General features: G+C 52.8%; 1 protein-coding gene across 2 annotated transcripts; it reads right to left on the reverse strand.

Annotated features, from left to right (window-relative positions):
• Positions 1–3,736: 3,736 nt before the first annotated feature.
• IL9R (interleukin 9 receptor) lies at positions 3,737–17,236 on the reverse strand. 2 transcript variants are annotated; one of them, XM_003918505.4, is made up of 9 exons: positions 16,504–17,236; positions 12,085–12,198; positions 11,544–11,655; positions 11,073–11,251; positions 10,593–10,738; positions 9,667–9,868; positions 9,229–9,334; positions 7,759–7,843; positions 3,737–5,973 (listed from the first exon to the last, which is right to left on the reverse strand). In XM_003918505.4, exons 1-9 carry the CDS (start codon positions 16,529–16,531, stop codon positions 5,401–5,403), a joined length of 1,545 nt encoding a protein of 514 aa, XP_003918554.2. In that variant the 5' UTR covers positions 16,532–17,236; the 3' UTR covers positions 3,737–5,400. The 2 variants fall into 2 exon arrangements, with proteins under 2 accessions (XP_003918554.2, XP_021788510.2); XM_021932818.2 differs by lacking the exon at positions 16,504–17,236 and having other exon boundaries at positions 12,085–14,530.
• Positions 17,237–18,741: the final 1,505 nt, after the last annotated feature.

Consider the following 18,741-nt stretch of genomic DNA (forward strand, 5'->3'; position numbering starts at 1 on the left):
CCAAAAGCACAGGAAACAAGAGAAAAAATAGATATGCTGGAATTCATCAGAATTTAAAACTTATGTACTTCAAAGGACATTACCAAGAGAGCTAAAAGAAAACCGACTGTATGGGAGAAAAACATTGCAAGTCATATCTGATAAAGGTATACTATCCAGAACATATAAAGAACCCAACTACAAAAGGACAAAAACCACAATTTTATAATGGGAAGAAGAGTTGAAAAGACTTTTCTCCAAAGAAGATACACAAATAGTACATGAAAAGGTGCTCAACATCACTAGCCATCAGGGAAAGGCAAATGGAAATTACAATAAAATACCACTTGACACCCATTAGAATAACCATTACCAAAAACAACCACAACAACAAGGCCAGGAACAGTGGCTCACACTTGTCATCCCAGCACTTTGGGAGGGCGAGACGAGCAGATCACTTGAGGCCAGGAGTTTGAGACCAGCCCGGCCAACATGGTAAAACCCCATCTCTACTAAAAATACAAAACTTAGCCAGGCTTGGTAGCAAGCGCCTGTAATCGCAGCTACTTGAGAGGCTGATGCAGGAGAATTGCTTGAGCCTGGGAGGAGGAGGTTGCAACAAGCTGTGATTGTGCCACCGCACTCCAGCCTGGGTGACACAGTGAGACTCTGTCTCAAAAAACAAAACAAACAAACAAACAAACAGAAAATAACAAGTGTTGGCAAAGAAGTGAAGAAATGTGAACATCACTGATGGGAATGTAAAATGACACAGCCACTATGGATAAGTTTGGAGGTTCTGCAAAAGGCTACACATAAAATTACCATAGGACTCAGCAATTCTATTTCTAGATACATCACAAAATAATTGCAAACAGGTATTCAAACAAAGCCATGTACATAAGTCTTCATAGCAGCAGTATTCACGATAACAAAACAAATTGAAACCCAAATGTCCATCAAGAGATGAATCAACAAACAAAACGTGGTATATCTATACAAGAATATGAATAATAATAGCCATAAAAAGGATTGTGGTGCTGGCACTTGCTACAACCTGGTAGAAATTGTACACAAAAGGTCACATATTATACGATTCCATTCATAGGTATCCATAGAGATAGAAAGCAGGTTAGTGGTGGTCAGAGGGAGGGCAGATTAGGCCATAGTTGCTTAATAGGTGGGACTTCCTTTTGAGATGATGAAAATATTTTGGAACTAAGAGGTGATGGTTGCACAATATTGTGCATGCACTAAATGTCACTGAATTGTACATCTGTTATTTTTATATTATGTGATTTTTTGCCTCAATAAAAAGAGGAGGCCAGGTGGGGTGGCTCATGCCTGTAATCCCAGCACTTTGGGAAGCCGAGGTGGGCGGATCACAAGGTCAGGAGTTCGAGACCAGCCTGGCCAACATGGTGAAACCCCGTCTCTACTAAAAAAATACAAAAATTAGCCGGGCACAGTGGCATGCACCTGTAATTCCTACTACGCGGGAGGCTGAGGCAGGAGAATTGCTTGAACCCGGGAGGCAGAGGTTGCAGTGAGCTGAGATTGAGTCACTGCACTCCAGCCTGGGTGACAGAGCAAGACTCCATCTCAAAAAAATAAATAAATAAAAATAAAATAAAAAGAGGAAAACCCAGTCCCCAGTGTTCCCTCAGCAGGGATTGGCCTGGCATTCGAGTTTCTCCACAGTCCAGTGCTGCCTGGGCCTGGCCATCCACATTCTGCACCTGTGCTCCAACCACACTGTCCACCAGCTCTTAAGCCCACAGTGTCATCATTTCAGGTCCAGGTCACCTTCTCTCTGAGGACTTCACAGATGCCCAGTGATCAGCGACGCCTCCTCAGAGCTCACATGGTCTTTTGAACCTTGCCCTGCTGTAATCCACACCTCATCACATGGTCTTCAAGGGTTGTCGCATCTCTCTTTTTTAAATTTCCTTTTTTTTTTTTTTTTTTTTGAGACAGGGTCTCACTCTGTCACCCAGGCTGGAATGCAGTGATACAATCTTGGCTTACTGCAACTTCTGCCTCCCAGGCTTAATCAGTCTTTCTGCGTCAGCCTCCCAAATACCTAGGACTACAGGCAAGTACCACCATGCCCAGCTAATTACTTTTGTATTTTTCGTAGATAACTCAGGTTCCAGCCCAAAATCAGCTCTCCAGGAGCCACTCGGGGAAAGTTTGTGAGTTGAATGAAAACATGTCCATGCCACACAGGAGAGGCATCCCAACTGTGGGTTCGTTTGTGTGATCATGAGGTAGCCCAGGTCACACATGGAGCCTCATGAGCCACACAATCCCTGTTATAAATGCACTAGCCCGGGGATCCCCAGAGCCCAGCTACAGGAAGTGGATTCACACTAGTATTTTTATACTTGGTTACAGCTGAGGATGTCTGTACCTCACTTCCGTCCACACCCCTCCCACTCTCTGGATACTAAAGATATATTCTGGGGCCTGCCTCGCCCCCACAGACCAGGATCCAGCTCTGCCTAGGCTCCCCACAAAACCCTAGAAGTTCTGCAGGCATGCAGGGTGGGAGGGCTGCCTATCTGAGCCAGAAAGGGCTTTTGCCTTTGGGGGTGTCAGGTAGCAGGTACTTCTTTCTGCTCAGGTTGCAGGGAGCATGAAAGCCCCCAGGACAGTTGCTCCCTGTGGCTCAGGGCCCAGTGAGAGAACAGCTTCCATTTCATCCTGCCTTCAAAACTTCAGCGCTCCCAGCCCCAAAACCCTCTTGATGCAGGGAAGATGAGCCCAGAAATTGGGGTTTAGCACAGGAGGGCTCTTGGCTTCACCCAGGAAATAATTCAAGGGCGAGTCGGTGGTATTAGACAGCAACTTTTATTGAAGCGGCCGTGCACAGCAGCAGCAGAGGCACTGCTCCTTATGCAGCAGGGGATACCCCATAGGCAGTGAGCCCAGAGTAGCAGCTCAGAGGCAGTTCTGCACACATATTTATACTCACTTGTAATTATATGCAAATTAAGGAGCAGGTTATTTAGAAATTTCTAGAAAAGGGGTGGTAACTTTCAGGTCATTGTCATGGAAAGGGGCAGTAATTTCCAGGTGTTGCCATGAGAACCACAAACTCACTTGGCACCAGTGGGTGTGTCTTATGGAGGGGTACTTTTGCCTGTTTCAACTAGTCTAGAGTTCAAGCCCTGCCTCAGGAGTCAGGTCCCCCTCCTATCTCAGTCTGGTCACAGCCCTAACTAGGCAGATGATCCCAATGCCAGCCCAAAGCCCGGCAGTCAGGCCCTCCTGTGATCTGCCTGGGGCACCCAGGAAGGGGATGGGGCATGCTGGGGAGGGGCCATGGTGTTTGGGGCCAGCAGTCAGGCCCTCTAGGTTGAAGTCCTAACCCCAGTACCTGTGAATGTGACCTCATATGGAAATAGTGTCTTTGCAGATGATCAAGTTAAGATTAAATCATCAGGGCCAGCCTTAATCCACTATTATTGTGATTTTTAAAAGGGGAAATTTGGACACAGAAATGCACACAGGGAAAAAGCCCTGTAAAGACTGGAGCTTTGGCCAGGCTTGGTGGCTCATGCCTGTAATCCCAACACTTTGGGAGGCAGAGGCAGGCAGGTCACTTGATATCAGGAGTTTGAGAACTGCCTGGGCAACATAGAGAAATGCTGTCTCTATTAAAAATACAAAAACTAGCCAGGCATGGTAGCAGGTGCCTGTAATCCCAGCCACTCCAGAGGCTGAGGCAGGAGAATCGCTTGAACCTGGGAGGTGGAGGTTGCAGTGAGCCGAGATTGTGCCATTGCACTCCAGCCTGGGTGACAAGAGCAAAATTCTGTCTCAAAAACAAAACAAAAAAAAGATTACAGCTTTGGTGTCACAAGCCAAGAAACTAACAGAAGCTGAAGAAAGGCCTGAAACTAATCCTTCCCTAGTGCTTTCAGAGGGAGCATGGCCCTGCTGAGACAGAGTAGAAATGGGACTTGGCCCACCCCCACTAACGTGTTGTTCCATACATGCCTGCTGACCACTAGACCTTGCAGCACCATACTCGCTAACCAGACCTTGCCAACTGTCTGAAAAAAAATAAGATAAGTAGCATCATGCCATAAGTCTTACTCAGGGGAGTTGACTGTAACACCTGCTTGTGCACAAGGCCAGGAGAATTACCCTGGCCTTATGATAATACTAAAGTCCTCACCCAGGGAGGGGCTTATCTGCCATTTTCTGATCATGCAACGTATGTGTTAGCATGCATCTGAGCACCCTTCACTCCACCCCATACATGTAATGACACTCACTTAGCTCATAAATTATGCATGTCACCCTCCTTAAGACACCACAATGCATTCCCCTTGGGGAGCCAGCCAAGAACCCTTCCTCCTGCACTGTCTCTCTTCTGCCCAACCTTTTGGGCCATAAGACTCAATGAAGCCTTGTCTGGGAAACTTGCTTGGCCTCATATCAACTTCTGTTTCATGGGAGCCTAAGAACATGTGGTCAGGAATACTGCCAACATCTTTGTTTCCAACTTCTGGACTTTGGAACTATGAGATAACAAATCTCTATGGTTCTAAGATACCCATTTTGTGGCACTTTGTTACGGCAGCCCTAGGAAACAAATGCAGGCATGTTCTGCTGCAACTGCCACTCTCTCCAGACCACAGCTCCTCACCAAAGCCACCCCCTGAGAGGCTGAGGACAGAAGCAGGACCCTTCACAGACCACCATCACTGCTGGATGGTCACTTCCAGCCCTGACTGTCTGGGAGCTCCAGCCTCAGTTCTCAGTTTCCTGGAGCGGATGGGAGGATGAGGACAAGGAGGAACGAGGGTGCTGGCCTCCCAGGAACTGTCCCTGAGCCTCCACCCTGCTGTCCCTGGAGCTGCCCCTGAACCTCCGCCCTGCTGTCCCCAGAACTGTCATTGAGCCTCCACTGTGCGTCTCTAGAGCCCAGAAAGCCCAGGGCTGGACAAACCCCACCCCTCACCTCTCCTCTGGCCCCTCCTCCCAGCCATCAACACTTTGGAATAGCCATCAAGCTCATTTTAATCTCTAGAAAGGTGCCTCAGGAAGACACAGAGAGGTCACACCAGGTGGTCATGGTGCCTTACCTGTGTCCACTGGGCCCAGGCTGGCCCTTTAAGGGGATGAGGGCAGAACAGCTGAGAGACCACACCCCTCTTCTCAGAGAGGCCAGGGATAAAGAAAAGGGACAGTGGAAGGAGGAACCTGTGGCCAGGATGCTGAGGATAGAGGCTCCTCCCCACAGGCACTGAGCAGAGGGGTTGAAGGGGAGCCTACAGCCTCCATCCAGACAGGACCTCTGACCACTGCTAGGGGCCCCTTCTCAGGAGGTTCAGTCCCAGACAAGGGCTCCAGAGACCTCAGTCCATTTTCTCAAAATGGACATGATGCATCTGGCAAGTCAGGGACCTAGAATGTCCAGGACCGAGCCTTGCTGAGGACAGAAGGGAAAACTATGCCCTGGAGGTCCTCATGCAGCCCGGGCCTCTGGCAGTGGCCAGCCAGCACCCAGGCAACTCCTTGCTGGGTCTCAAGGCCCTGATGGTCACAGGAAAGACCACAAGCCAGGGCTGGGATGGGCCCAGGGCTCTGCGTGTTCCCTGGGAGGGCTGAGAGGTGCCATCCCCCATAGCAGCCCAAAGTACAGTAGTCACTGCTGCTGCTGCTGCTGCCCTCTGAGTCTGGGGGAGCTGACCCGGTGGGGGACGTGGGGGCCCAGTCCTCCTGTGGCAGATAGGCAAGCGTCTGTGCCCTCCACTCCGTACACCCTGCTGGCAGCACATTCTCTGAGCTCAGGTTCCCTGCAAGCCTGGTCCCAGTGCCCTCCTCTTCCTCCTCCAGGGCCACAGATTTCCAAGGATGCACTGGGCCACAGGTTAGCAGTGCAATGGCCTCCTGGATGCAGGGCTCCGAGGCTCCTCGTGGGGCGCCAGCACAGTCCTGGCTCAGCAGCACACCGGCCCTGTGGGCCCCCATCCAAGTCTGGAACAGAGTGAGGGAGGAGGGAAGGGCTCAGGCAGCATGTTCAGAACTCATCCGGGGAGCAGCTGCCTCCTTTCTGGCAAACCTAGTCTCCCTCCTCCTCCAGAAAGCCCTCCTGAGGTTTCCCTGGGAGGGCTGAGAGGTGCCATTCCCCATAGCAGCCCAAAGTACACCCAGAGGCCAAGCATCACCTGTGTCTTGGACATTCTGTCTTTCCTCCATGTGCCAGCCCAACCTCAACGTGGGACCCTGAGTCCCTTCAGGCCCCTCATCACTCCCCCAGCACAGGGCCTGGTGTTCACAGCAGCTTGAAACAAGGTACAGATGGTGACATCTGCCCAGGACAGAGCCAACTCCTGACAGCATGTGCCTCAGGGCCTTTCAGCAGCTACAGAGACTGGGCACTCCCACCTGACATGCACACACACACACACACACACACACACAAGTCGCTGTCAAGACCAGTGACTTTCAAAGCACTAGGCTACAGCCAGCAGACCTGGATCCTTCTGTGGGGCCACAGGAGGCCCCCGCCTCCAAAAAGAAGCTATTCCCTTGGTGTGACCAGGAGCCTCCATTCCATTCACCACACACACCACACCCTCCATCACTGCACTGCTCCCTGAAGACCAACCTACGGCACCAGATCCCCACCAGAGGGTCTAAATAACCCCTGGCAGGTGCCCTGATTCTCTAGGGAAGGGCTGGTGCCTGCAACAGGATGACAGTCCCAGGGACAATCACAATCTGTGTCCTGCTCAGCCTTGTTCTCAGCTGCCCAGGCTCTTAACAGTCACACCTACACCCTGTGGAAAGAAGGGGACTCTGCCAAGAGTCAGGTGCCCGGTTTATGGTTCAAATTGAATATTTGGACAAAAATCTTGAGAACTAGGCTCTTCATTGAGAGAGAAAAGGATTTTTCTGCATAGTAAGCTGGAGCCGTGGTGTGGAGGGGACATCCTTGCCGCACAGGGCCCAGGGATGCCCTAGGGCACAGGGAGGGAAGATCCTGGGGAAGAGGGGTCAGCTTGGCCCAGACCCCAGGGAGGGGCCCTCACTGCCTCTCTTGTCCTTTGCCCAAAGTGAGGAGTCTGAGGGGAAAAACCAGAGACCACTCACTGGAGTCCTCCCTCTCCTGCTCCTCCCACCCCCCTCCTCCCTCTCCCGCTCCTCCCACCCAGGGGGCATGAACCGCCAGCCCAGCAGGGAGGGGAGGGCCTGATGCAACCCCCAAGTTGCTCACTGGTCCCTGGGCTGTGGGAGCCCAACAGGGCCACAGAGGGGGAAGTGCAGAGCCCACTCCTCAGCTGTGGTGCCAGCATGTGATCCGGGGGGACCAAGGGACCAGGCAGAGCAGGAACCCAGAGGCAGTGAGAGCCCCAAGGGCAGCCCACACACCACAGACCCTTCCCCACGGCCACAGGACAGACACGTTCGCAGAAGGAGGAGGTGAGGCAGCTGCAAACCAGAGGGGACAGAGATAAGTCATGAGAAATTTGCATTTTTTCCATCGACAATGGAACTGGAGATATGAGAACAAAAAGAAATCAGCAATGGAAAATAAAGCTAGTTTTTCCCCATTTGAGACACGTGTATAATAAAGCTAGTTTTTCGCCATTTGAGACACGCATATAAACTGAAATTCACTGAATATACAGAAAAGGCTCCAAGCACTGACAAGCCTCCCATACTGGCCACCAACCCTCATGAAAGCCAACATCCCGGGCAGGCCAGAGCTCTGGGCAACCCCTGCCCCCCATGCCCTGCCGTGGTCTCTGCACACACCTGGAAGTTCCCATTGTGCACACTGTAGAGGGGCCGGAAGAACGCCGCTGGAGAGGGCACGTTCTGGTAGAAGATTCTCTTCACCCTGAGGCGAAGAGAGGCCAGTCAGAGGCCTGTGGCGACCCAGGGGGCCTGAGGTGGCCTGAGGTCATTGCACAGGCTGAGCTTCCTTCCATCAACAGGAGGCCCACTCACCTTGTCCCTGCCACTGCCTCTCTCCCGTCTCATCACATTCCAACCCACTCTCAGGGTAGGACCCAACTGGGCCTCCTTGCTTAACGGCCTCACAGAACTGATTTATACTGAGGCAGGCATCCTTTACAGCGTGAGCTGCTATGGTGGGTTCAGAACGGGGAGTTACCAGCCGGGTCCTCAGCCCACAGAGGGAGCCAGCACCTGCAGGAACCCCGTCTTTGCCATCAGCAGAAGGTCTGTGGCTCCCACTCCACCCAGTGTCTCCTTGAGTACCAGACTTGCTGCCAAGGATCCACTGACCCTCCCACAAGGATGTCACCTGGGGCTCCAACCCAACAGGTGCAAATAGACCTCCCCAACCTCCCCGCAAGGGTGTCCCCCATTTTCCCACCTCAGGGGTCACCACTCGTATCTCATCCACCCACATGTCCCCTCTGTTTCTCCTCCTAAAACCCCGCAATTCCTTCAGATTTGCTCTGTCTCCGCTTCTTTCACTGGCTCATGCTGAATCATCTGCCTGTGGGCACCCCACTGGCCCCCATTGGCCTCCAGCAGGTCCCCTGTGTCCCCTTGTCCCAGCAATCTATTCCTCAAAACATAAACTAGGTCGTATCACACAGTTTCACACTTTCCTTTGCTCCAAGGAGAAGCCAAGCACCCTCCCGCTTAGCCCCACCCAACACCCACTCCCCACACCCTCTTCCTCACATCTGCTGCCTGACATGGCCCCTGCACCCCTTCTTGTAACCTGACATGCGGTGCATGAGGCATGACGGTTTATTTAAAGAGAGTCCTTGTCTATCTTGTTCTCTAAGGCATCTGCCAGGGTGAGAACAGGGTCCTGAGCACACCAGATGACCCAACTGTCCTTTCGTAGACTATGTGAACAGATGAACAAACCAAGCTCCTCCAGAGGCAGAAGACTAGGATCCGGGCTCTTGATCTCGGTGACTCTGGGTCTGGTCGGGACCACACTGCCCTTGTCTTCGGCCTCTGCCACAGATCCCCCTTCCCTTCTCTCCCCTGGCAACTTGTAAACCCTCTTCTGGCCCAGGGTGGAGCCTTGAAAAGCCCACCCCATCCGGGACCAGACCGTGGAGAGGGGAGGGGAGGGGAGGAACCAGACAGGGATGGCCCTTGACGGCCCACCCACCACACACTCACACATTCACACAGTGGCACATCAGCACACATACACTAACACATGTACACTATTACCCACTCACACATGTACACACAAACACACACACACACACACACACATCAGCTACCTACCTGGGTGAAAGCTTGAACAGGAGATAAGTTAGGCCAATCAGCAGGAGGAAGACGGACACAGCGACAAGGGTGTTGTCTGGCTGCCCCCAGGGTGGGATCAGAGGGCCTGTGGGCAGGAAGGGCCCAGGGCTGTGAGCAGCCTCAGTGCCAGGAGGCTCCCCACAAACCTATATGGCAAGGGTGCGCCCTTTAGTGCCCTGGGCTAAAGTGGAAGGTTTGTGATGGGCCTTGGAGGTTTGTGTCACCTGCTGAAGGACCTTGGCAGGTGTTTGTTTCCGCCGTATAGACCTCAGACCTTCAGAAGAAGGGGATCAACTGGGGTATGACTGCCTTAGGGAGGGGCTTCCAGGAGTGTGAAAGGGTGCGGGGAGTGAGGTGAACAGGGGAGAAGACGCCCAGCCCAGACTCTGGAAGTGCAGCAGCCACAGCAGCGCCCACCTTGTCTCTGGGGAGTCTGGAAGCACACAGGCTGGCTCCACTCACTCCACTGGCCTGTGTAACGCTCCTCCTCTGCCACGTCATCCTCCAGTGTGGCCATCCGGACACGCAGCCTGGCCTCAAGGATAAAGCCAGGGTCCAGCTCAAAGGCTTCAAGTACGAGCCAGGTCACCCCGACAATGTGATCCCTGTGCTGGGCCCGCTGTGGGGGTGGGGGCAGTTAGCAGGTGCTGAAGGTGGGGCTGGGTGCCTCAGCCCTTGAGAATACACACATGCATTATATGCTCATATAACACACACACGAACACACCTGTGTTAACACACAGGCACACTCACCACATTCATGTGCACACACGCACACACAGAGAAGGCACACACTCACACACAGATACAGCTGCGTATGCCCACCAATACACATATGCACACACAGGCAAACATGTCTACAGGCACACTTTCACACTCCTCACACTTGCATGCACACTCATATACACAAGCGTGTGCACAGAAGCAACTCACCACACTCACATACACACTCATACACATAGGCATGTCCATGTGCACACTCACAGATACAAACACAAGGCACAGGCACACTCATATGTACACTTACATACAAACACATAAACAAGGGCACACAAACATGTGAGTGTGCACACTTACATGTGTGCACACATAAACACATTCATGCATACTCACACTTATGTGCACATACTCACAGAGACACAGGCACACTCACCCTACTCCCATACACACACACAAAGCATGCACATGTGCATGCCAGCATGTGTGTGTGCACACACACACCGCTCTAGTTCCTCCCCTCCTCATCACTATAAGTTGACATCTCCCTATGTAGAGTGGGGGGTCTGCCTTGGACTGCTGTTCCCAGGAGAGAGGCCCCCAGGGAAAGCCAGCCAAAGTGTTACCTCCCAGGCCTCTTCCTGCTTCTTGAAGGCCAATTCATAGCTGAGAAGTGTGGTCATTGGCTCCAAGGCAGGACTGATGCTCCAGGTCAGGATGCAGTGGCCAGAGCTGATGTTGCTCTGCAAGTCAGAGGGCGGGTCCAGCTTAACTGGAACAGAGTGAATCCACGTGAGGCCGAAGCCCCATGGATCTGGGTGTGTCCGTCGGAATACACAAGACTGGGGCCTGAAAGATTCCCAAGGGGCATGGTCAAGGCCCTCTCAGACCAGGCACCTCACTGGGAGACTGGTCAAGAAAAGCCCCAGGCGGGACAGGACAGCAATGACTTCCTCTGGCCTCTGCAGCTAGACTAGGTGGTTTCCAAATCTTGCCCACTCACTGGGCCACAGGGGTCACAGGCTGCAGGGCCCTGCTGCCAACGCCCAAGCAGCCAGGATGTTCTTGCCAAGGGGCCCCGCCCCAGACCTATAGCCGCTGCTCACCATGTCTCCGGGGCAGGTACTCCGGGTCCACCAGGCTGACCTGCTCCCTGCCAGACACGCAGTGGTGGAAAGTGATGGTGAAATTGTCGGATGGCACGAGCACTGCCTCGGGTGGCAGCACTACGGTGCACTCACTGCCCTGCAAGATGCACTTATGTGTGCCGCCGGGAGCCTGGTTGCTGGAAAGGGCATGTGTCAGCACCATGGGGCTGCTACACTGTCCTGGCGTAGTTGCTTCAATCCTGGGGACCTCACCCTCATCCCTGTCCAGAGCACGGGAGGAGGGAAGGGCTCAGGCAGCATGTTTAGAACTCATCCTGGGAGCAGCTGCCTCTTTTCTGGCAAGCCTAGTCTCCCTCCTTTCCCGTGGAAAGCCATGTCTTTCCTCCATGTGCCAGCCCAACTTCAACGTGGGACCCTAAGTCCCTTCAGGCCCCTCACTGCTCCCCCAGCATGGCCCTCCACCCTCACCTGGTGAAGAGGAGCCAGGGGCTGGAGCCCTGGCCAAGCTCTGGGGCAGACCAGCGGCAATCGATCCTGAGAATGTTGTTGGTGAGGCAGGTGAAGTTTCCAGCCCTTGGCCCTGGAGACAGTGATCATTGGGAGCCCACAGTAAGTGCTTCAGGGCACAGTTGAGCTAGGGGGCTGGGGGGGATCTGACAGCTGACACCCTAGCAGGGCAGTCACCAGTGAATGATCCCAGAATCTGTCCAGGGAAGCACTGGGAGGCCTGGGAAATGATGGGCGCTGACTCCTGGTACACGGGCAAGTCAGACCCGGAGAGGCATCAAGAAGGTGAAGGAAGGGAGACTAGGGTCGGTCCAGGGACTGAAGGTAGGGAGGTAAAGGTAGGGAGACTAGAGACTGAGGCCCAGGCTGACCCCTAGAGGACATGCCCCAGCACAGTTTGAGCCAAATCTTTCCCTAGGGACTTGACATTGGACAACCCAGTCCCCCAAACATGCCCCAGTTCTCCCCCCACCTCATACAAACACTAGTACCCAGCCCTCACCTCGTCCTTCCTCTGTGACACAGACTCCCAAGCAGACACAGGTGCAGACGCAGGTGCAGGCCAGGAGCCAGGTGCCCATGTCTCGCCTCAGGGCTTCACTCTCCAAGGTCCAGCCTGCAAGGGACTGGGCTGAGGGCCTGTGCAAATCATCCCTCCCTAGAGGGGTGCTCCCCATGAATTGCTCCCCAGCAGAGTGGTCAGTGGGTCCCCACCTGCACTCACACTGTGTCCAGCGTCCTGGCACCACTGCCCAGGCTTTACTGATAAGGAACTGTAGCTCAGAAAGGACATTTGACCCAGCCAAAGACTCATGGCTGCAGGGTATAAGGAGCACCCTCAAACTTAGATCCTGGACTCTGACTCAGCTTGGTCTCCACATTTGCCAAGAAGACTCCTCTCTGGGATGGGCATCCTTTGCCAGCCCATCCCCCATCCCTGGGCCCAGGCCCCATCCGCCGCCATGTCCAGCTAATTTTTTTTTTTTGTATTTTTAGTAGAGACGGGGTTTCACTATGTTGGCCAGGCTAGTCTTGAACTCCTGACTTCAAGGGATCCACCTGCCTAGGCCTCCCAAAGTGTTGGGATTACAGGCATGAGCCATCACACCCGGCCTCTGCATTCTCTCTCCCTTTTGTCTTCTTAAAGACCCATCCAAGTGTTCTGCCCCAGAAAGGTGGACGAGGGTGGCAGCAGAGTATTCATGCAACTTCCTGAACTCTGTCGCACCCCTGTTCCAAGGTACCTGCAAAGGAGAGCACCACCAGAAGGGCAAAGTCCCCCAATGCTGGAGTGTGAGGCCTGAGTCCCAGGATCCCTGGGGGAGCCAGAGGTTGGCCAGAGATGAGGGGCTGGGTGTCAGGAAGTGCTTGGGTGTGGGAAGGCCACTGATGCCCTATCACCCCATTTGCAGCTCCAGATGGTACACAGATAGCCCCTAGGCAGGAAGCAGGGCCAGCCTGGTTATACAAGACTGATTACTGATAAGGAGGAGGAAAAAACCAGACATGCACACAGACTACAGCATGCATGCCCTTAAGGAACCCGCACACCTCAACGGGCAGCAGGCACTACTCTAACCCCACCCCGCCCCACTATAGGTACTCATAGGACAGTCCCCTGTTGAGACTGATGATCAGGAAGCCTCACCCTTCCCTAGAATGGAGCGTGCAGCCTGGCACCACCAGCCGCAGCATGAAACACCGTGGCAAGTTCTCTGCAGCAGTGTCTGTCCCTTCTTGCAGCAGTTACTGGAAAGGTGGGAATGGGGAGGACAGTCAGCCTGCTCTTGGGATATGTGAAGGCAGGGTTGGAGTGACCACCAGGGCCTGGGGAAGCCCAGGCACAACAGCCACAGCTGAGAGCTGACCCAGGCCCCAGGATGGATGACCGCTGCCCCAGCAGTGGAGAAACACCCACATCTGTGTAGAACCAGGCCAGGTCTGGGTACAGTGACAAGGGAGTATGGCCATCTGAGGGGAAGGTCTCTGCTTTTCCTCTGCACTGAAAATGCACAGCTGTACCTGGTAAGCTGAGCAGGGCAAGGTCACCACCCTCCTACAGATGAGAAAACTGAGGCTCGGAGACCTGGGACCTGCCAAATACCTGACTCCTGACACCTCTGTTCTTGGCCCATTCCCACCGGCTTCCACATAAGCCTGTGAACTTCCCGAGGGCAGTGCCTGCGAGGTGCCCCTCAGCACATGACCCAACAGAAGGCACCACAATGTTTTATAACCCCCATCCTCGACCACAGGGCCAGGCAGTCAGGGCAGGTGCACATACCCCTACTTGCATGCTCCCTGCTCCTGGATGTCACCAGGGAGGTCTCACCACAGCTCAGACAACACCAGGTCACAGGAAGATTGTGACAGCAGGAGGGGAAACCAATGTGCCACCTGGGACAGAGCTGCCTCTGACACCCCCACTCCTGCTGCGGAGCCTGGCTGACATCAATGCCCAGCACAGACTATCCCGCATTGAGTCTGTGGACATAGCCTTCAGCCCACGATCACTTTGGTCCCTTCTCAGAGCCCCACCTGTTCCATGGCCTCAGTGTCAAAGTCTGGCCCAGATGCCTACTGGGCCCTATAGCCTGGCTGCCCTGCTTCCGTGGGCCACTGTGAAGCTGTGGGCTGTCCTGCAGCTGGAGCCCTGCCTCAGATCTCAGGGTCTGCCACACCCACAGGAAGGTCTTTAGACAGACTCAGTCCTTCACCTTTCCTGGCCCTCATGCCCTGAACACTCACCTAACACCAGGAAGAATCTTAACCCACAGCAGGCCACCATCATGGAGGCTGTCCAGGCAGCCCTGAGCATCTCTGTGCCTCGAAGCACACTCTTCAAGTTGCCCTCACACCGGCTACTGCGCACTTACTGTTACACAGAGACTATTATGCATATATATGCATATATTATGCATATATATATATATATATATCTCACTCTGTTGCCCAGGCTGGAGCACAGTGGCGTGATCTCAGCTCACTGCAACCTCTGCCTCCCGAGTTCAAGTGATCCTACTGCTTCAGCCTCCCAAGTAGCTGGGATTACAAGCATGAGTCACCACGCCTGGCTAATTTTTGTATTTTTAGTAGAGGCAGGGTTTCACCATGTTGGTCAGGCTAGTCTCGTACTCCTGGCCTCAAGTGACCCACCCGCTTCGGCCTCCCAAAGTGCTGGGATGACAGGCATAAGCCAACATGTCTGGTCATATTTTGTCTTTTTTAATGGGGACAGGAAAGGGTATCCTGGTTCTTCTGGACCATTCAGGAGGCTGGCAGCCATAGAGGTGGATAGGATGGAAGTTACTATTGAAGTGGACACTTGTCCAGCAAGGTCTTCTGTCTGCTGGGGGAAGAGGAAGAAATGCAGACCTTGGTATCCCAGAAGCAGCTGGAGCCTGGGGACATGGAGGCTCTGCTAGAAAATGGGTCTGGAAATGGGAGCAGGGGCCAGCTCCTCTCTGGACCACATGAGGACTTCCTTCAGCACAGTGGGAATCCCCAGTGCTGTTGGGCACAGAGTGTGTGGAGGTGCCGACAGGGGTGGGGATGGGGATGGGCAGGAGGCAGGAGGGATGGGGTCAGAAAGGCCAGCTGGAGGCAAGTACAGAGACAACAGACACCTCATCCAGAAGGTGCAGGGAAGGCAGGGTGGGAGAGAGATGGCACCAAGAGGCATTTTCCACACGCTTTCAGAAAAGAGGATGGGGGGCGGTGCTGCATCCATGAGGTAGATGTCTGTGGGAACGCTGGGCCACAGCTCAGGAAGAAGTCAGGGCTGGACTCGGCACTGCAGAGGTGTTGTTGGGTGGACAAGGGCACAGATCCAGGGCAGAGGGGAGCAGGCGAGGGTGGGTGTGAGAAGCAGAGAGGCATGGAGGAGACCCCTGCTGCTCTGCTTCCCACTGTACCCTCTGCCAGCTTCCCTCCCCATCACAGGTATGGTCTTTCATGAGGCCTTCCCCCAGTCCCCTAGTAGGCATCCCCAGCTGGATGGAATCCCTGAGCCTGAGCAACTCTCGTTCTGCACAGTCCTGAACTGACAGGGCCCAGGGGTTGGGCAGTGGCCATGGGCCAAGGCTGGAGTAAGGATATTGATACAATTCCCTGGGAGTCTGGAGGCGAGATGGGAAAATGATGTCCGTGCTCTTCCTGCTGTCTTGGTGAAGAGGTACCAGCATGTTGCCTGCTCTGCCCAACACGCCCCTCCCACAGCCTTGCTGCCCCACTGCAGTTGAAGGTCATCACTGTGCGGTGTCCCTACATGAGGCTCCTTAAGGCAAGACCCTGTTTGATCATGTTGCATCCCCTGCACCCATCTCAACTGTTTGATAAATGTTTTCCACTCCCCCTACAGAGGCTGCCCTTGCTTCTGGATGGTATTCATATTGTGGGTACCCAGGAGCGGGGCTCTGGGATGCTACTTGAAGACACGCTGAGAGGATACCCACTCTTGATACTAATCTACCTCGTGTAGCTAAGCTCTGGAAAGAAGGTGAGCCCAGAACAGCATAAATCAAAGGAAGATAAAATGGGGGCCTAGACCTCAGTTCCACCCCGTGGCCCTCACAACTGAGGCCCAAGTATGCCCATTTTCACCCAACAAAGGCACCCCCACAAAGGTCAGTTCAATCATTGAGGAAGCAGAGTTCCTTCCACACTGGCCACAGCAGAACCCATGACCCTTACAGGACTGGAAATTAGTTTGTAATCCTTGAGTTCAGCACTGCAAATTTTGCCATCTCTAAGAGATACCCAAGGCCAGGACACTGGAGGAGGTAAAGCTAGGGTGGTGTTCTCAAACACCACGCTTCCACAGTGGCTCCCTGGGCCCAGGGATGGAGGGCCACTTGTCCCTCTCTGCCTTCTGAATTTCAAGCTGACTTGAGAGGTCGGGAAGCCCAAAGCACAGACTCACCTTTCCAGATGCATCTGCCCAGTCCCATCACAAGTCTGAGGCATCCCCAACCTGGAGGTGATTTGTCACCCAACTGTCTCTGGGTGCACAGCAAAGACCCTCAGCCTGATTCAGGAGATAACTGCAGCAGTTGGTGACGTGAGCCTTGCACGACAGGTTCACACAGGCCGCCCACATCTGAAACCACAAACGCATTACAGAGCTGCTCTCCCGAACAGAGCTGAGAATGTCTGTCAGCACTAATCTTGTAAGTCAGGGAACTGTGAGACATGACAACCTTACAGTCCCCATGACAATGAGAACTGCCAGACATGGACTTCAGTGATTTGTCTACTGACTGGCAAGTGAGTGTCCACTGTGTTCTTCCCAAGAAACACCACTGAGATGCATTAAACTGACCCCAGGAGGCAAGGACCTGTGCAGGTGCAGAGCAGTGCTCTTGTCCCCTTCTATACTTTGCCAAAACCAGAGGTGTAGGTTCTCCTTCCACCAGCTAAAGCAACCTGTGGGCATCAGGGGTGGGGAGAGTATTAAACATAAAAGTAATGCAGACTCAGTTGAAGAAAAGCAATACAAAAGAAAAATTATTTAACAGGGTCCCCTTTCACCTCCCCCCAGAAGTAGTCACTGTGAGTAGTTAGGCACAAGTCCATGCAGACACTTCTGTTTCTTGGGGGTTTTGTTTATTCGTTTTCTTTTCTTTTTTGAGATGAAGTCTTGCTCTGTCACCAGGCTGGAGTGCAGTGGCGCGATCTCGGCTCACTGCAACCTCCACCTCCTGGGTTCAAGCAATTCCCCTGCCTCAGCCTCCTGAGTGGCTGGACTACAGGAATGCGCCACCATAACCAGCTAAATTTTTGTATTTTAGTAGAGATGGGGTTTCACCATGTTGGCCAGGATGGTCTTGATCTCCTGAACTCGTGATCCTCCTGCCTCGGCCTCCCAAAGTGCTGGGATTACAGGCATGAGCCACCTTGCACCCAGTCTTTTTTTTTTTTTTTTGACCAACTCTCACTCTGTCGCCCAGGTGGGAGTGCAGTGGTGCGATCTCGGCTCACTGCAACCTTGGCCTCCCGGGTTCAAATGATTCTCCTGCCTCAGCTCCCAAGTAGCTGGGATTACAGCCACCTGACACCAAGTCCAGCTAATTTTTTTGTATTTTTAGTAGAGATGGGGTTTCACCATGTTGACTAGGCTGGTCTCGAACTCCTAACCTCAAGTGATCCACCCACCTCAGCCTCCCTAGGTGCTGGGATTACAGGTGTGAGCCACCACGCCCAGCCAGACACTTCTTAAGCTGAAACAAATGCTTATTTCTTAAAGACTCCTGCTGTGCTGCCACTTTGCAGCCTTCTTGTTCCCCTATGTTTTTGCACCATCTTTCTAGGTCAGCACATAAAACCTACCTCATACCTTTGATGGTAGTAGACACCACCGTTTAATAATCCCTGCAATGTCTAGGCCCAGTGCCTCACACCTGTAATCCCAGAACTTTAGGAAGCAGAGGCCAGAGGATCACTTGAGGATCCCAGGAGGTCAAGATTAGTCTGGGAAACAGAGTGACACCCTGTCTTTAAAAGAGAAACAGTAATAATCATAATTTCTGCAATGAACATTTGGATTGTTGCCTGTATATGCTATTTTATTTATTTTTATTTTCATTTCTTTAGACACAGAGTCTTGCTCTGTCACCCAGGCTGGGCTGGAGTGCAGTGACATGATCATAGCTCACTGCAGCCTCAGACTTCTGGGCTCAAGTATATATGTTATTTTAAATGAATTTAGTGAACAATTCTGGGCGTGGATCTTCAACCAACAGAGTGAGTCTTACTGTAGGATAAATTGCTAGGGGTGGAATTGTGGGATCTCAGGGTTAGCATTTTAAAATATTGATAGATGCTGAGAAGTGGCCCTACATAAAAAGTGTTGCACAGACTTTTACTCTCACCAACAATGAAAGAATGCCTGTAACCCTCACCAACAGTAAACGTTATCAGTCTTTTTCATCTTTGCCAATCTGATAGGCTAAGATATTTCAATGTGGTTCTAATTTGTACTTCCTTGAGTATTAGTCAAGATAAGCATCTTTTCATGTATTTATTACTTGTGTGTTCTTTGAGGTTGAATTTTAATCAGCTTGACTTATCTGCTACAAGCTTGTCTTATCTGCTACAAGCATATACTGTTCTACTCACTGGAGCCATCCCTGCACTGGTGTCCTTACCAAGAGAGCTTCTT

The sequence above is a fragment of the Papio anubis genome, chromosome X, assembly GCF_008728515.1.
Source record: "Papio anubis isolate 15944 chromosome X, Panubis1.0, whole genome shotgun sequence".
In the NCBI taxonomy this organism is placed as follows: domain Eukaryota; kingdom Metazoa; phylum Chordata; class Mammalia; order Primates; family Cercopithecidae; genus Papio; species Papio anubis.